General features: G+C 43.5%; 1 protein-coding gene across 1 annotated transcript; it reads left to right on the top strand.

Moving 5' to 3' along the window:
* The first annotated feature begins 1,152 nt into the window (after positions 1-1,152).
* Positions 1,153-1,829, top strand: LOC110680593 (attacin-B-like). The gene is made up of 3 exons (XM_021856388.1): positions 1,153-1,177; positions 1,287-1,357; positions 1,416-1,829. Exons 1-3 carry the CDS (start codon positions 1,153-1,155, stop codon positions 1,827-1,829), a joined length of 510 nt encoding a protein of 169 aa, XP_021712080.1.
* Positions 1,830-2,536: the final 707 nt, after the last annotated feature.

The following is a 2,536-nucleotide window of genomic DNA, read 5'->3' as shown; positions in this document are numbered from 1 at the left end:
ATTTTGTAAACTTCGGTTTCACTGTTGCGTGTCTTTGCTCTTCAATTTTTAAAAGCAGAGCGTCTTGTACAGCATCGAGTTGAGCTGTCGACATTTGCCTGCTAGGGAACCCGTTCAAGATTATCCCATCTTTAACCAGGCTCGCCACGTCCCTGAAAGAGTGACCTCTTGAGTTCGAGTCAGCCTTTGAACTTCTAGGACGTTCATTAACTTCCTTAGTTCGTTCAGCTTCATTGACACTCCGGTCTTTCTGCTTTCTAGACGTAGCCCGGTTATCATAGTTGGTCAATCCAGTACGTTCCTTCGGACAGAGATGAGATTTCGTCCTTTTTGCCTCAGGCTTTTCGCCACTACCACCTTGATCGCCATCTCTTGATCGTTTACCAACATTTGGAGTGTCAGGAGCATCTTTTGAAAGTACTTTCATCCGAGCTTCCTCCATGGATAGCCCAGATTTGAGTAGTTTCTTCATTTTGTTCCGTTGACCATTAGCCAGATTTTTTCGCCATTTAATTTTAACGTCTTCTTCATTTACCAATGATTCACTATCTATCTTATCTGCTATTGCAGGCCTGATAGTGACATTTATATCGTCATCACTTTCACGTTTAGGGGTATCGAGAATGGAAGAGGAACACGATTGGTCTCTGAGCCAGATTCTCTCAACATTATTAATTCATGGTTAATAAATTTTACAATGAACTGTGAGCTGGACATTGGGGCAATGAGTTTGCTCAGCAAAGACCATTACTCAACTATTGTTTATGAACAAATATCGAAAGACCAACAAACCCGACTGGGGAATCACATCCCAAAGCAACATCTTATCAGCTACGCAGCCTGGATAATTTATATCCCGCTTATCCGAATGTACTTTCTTCATTCAAAAATCCCCCGAGGATCTCCTGTCATAAAATTTGGGTATAGTATAAAGAACCGTCGAGCACTCATATTATCATTATACATCAAGGGAAATTTGATCAGTTCAGAGATAATCATGGCTGCTGGATGCAACACATTGCTGTTCACTTTCGTCTTTCTGCTTTTGGCAGGCACGGAATGTCTTGCACAACTCCATGGTTCGCTCACTCCAGGTAACAACTTCCAACTGGGTGGAACTCAACGTAATCGCCGGGCAACAATCATGAGAACATGGAGGCTTCCTTAGGTCTGGGCGGTAACACCAACGGAGTTCAGGGCAATTGGAATTTGGACTACAACAAGTACTTGGAAAATTTCAGGATGTTTCCAATCGCTGGGTTATACTAAGTTGTTCTTTATTTCAGAGGAAGAAATAGCGCCGGAATTTTCGGTTCCCACTCACTTCCCGGTCCCGACAACACCGTTGGCGCCCGAGGTAACCTGAACCTGTTCAGCGGCCAAAAGGATCGATTTGACGTGAGTGCATTCGGTAGTCAGTCAACGAACACGTCAAACAATTCGGAACAGGACTTCACTTCAACGAGCATAGTTTTTCCGCTACGAGAACAAATCAGCCGGGCGCTGGATCGCAAACCCGTCTGGACGGAAGTGCAAACCTGTTCAAAACCCCGTCGAACCGGTTGGATCTGAATGCATTCAAAAGCCGAACTCAACCGGTTGGAAGTCCATCGTTTGGAAGTCACGGAGCAGGACTGAACTGGAACAACGCCAACGGACATGGGGCATCGGCAGGATTCGACAGGACTCCGGCGATTAAGGAGACAAACTTGTATGCTCGCGGCAGAGCCAATCTGTGGCAATCGAAGAACCGGCAAACTTCGCTGGACGCGTTTGGATCGGCTAGTAGAACCGTTTTCGGGTCCAAGAAGAGGCAACACAAACTATAACGCCGGGTTTGGACTGAGTCATCGCTTCTAGAAAATTAGATTTGTGTTTTTTTTAATTCACTGAATTTCAAAGACAACTTCTCTACCGGCAGCATTAATTTTTATCACAAAAAATAATTAAATCGTAATAACTTTATTGTAATATCGAAATGTTTCACTAGTTTTCAAAGAAATCTTCTATTTTAGAATTCTGTGTCGATTTTGCTTATTGAATTGAATTGGGTCTTGAAGATAGATATTCAGATGTTTCTTAGGCAATCGAAATGTATCTAGGAACAAAAGAACAATCAAAAATGCTGATTAATTTGTTCATGGCGGTACACTCCAAAGTTTGGGTTCATCCAAAACAAACAAAAATGTTTTTTGAGATGATAATTATAAGACGAATTTATGAACGCGAAACCAGTCGGTTACATTCGTTAACTCGGGTCACGTGCCGCACAGCTGATGGCCAACGGCAGTCCATTGAGATTTTGTTGGTGGGTGGCATCATGCGCATTGAAAACTTTTCATCTGTTATTCCAATCCCACATTGCATTGATTCTCTCACGTTTCGTCTTGGAGAGTGCGTTTTTGTGAGTAACCATACAGAGCATAACAGAACCGATCGTCATCGCTCGTCGGTACACATGTACCGAGCCATCATTCATAGGCGAACAAGCTGGGTATCAAGAGCTGCAGCTGGGACGTAGGTGGAGAGAAGGTCG

The sequence above is a fragment of the Aedes aegypti genome, unplaced genomic scaffold (genome assembly GCF_002204515.2).
Source record: "Aedes aegypti strain LVP_AGWG unplaced genomic scaffold, AaegL5.0 Primary Assembly AGWG_AaegL5_hic_scaff_1634_PBJ_arrow, whole genome shotgun sequence".
Lineage (NCBI taxonomy): Eukaryota > Metazoa > Arthropoda > Insecta > Diptera > Culicidae > Aedes > Aedes aegypti.
The sequence above is the reverse complement of the archived record's forward strand: the minus strand, read 5'-3'. Positions and strand labels throughout refer to the sequence as shown.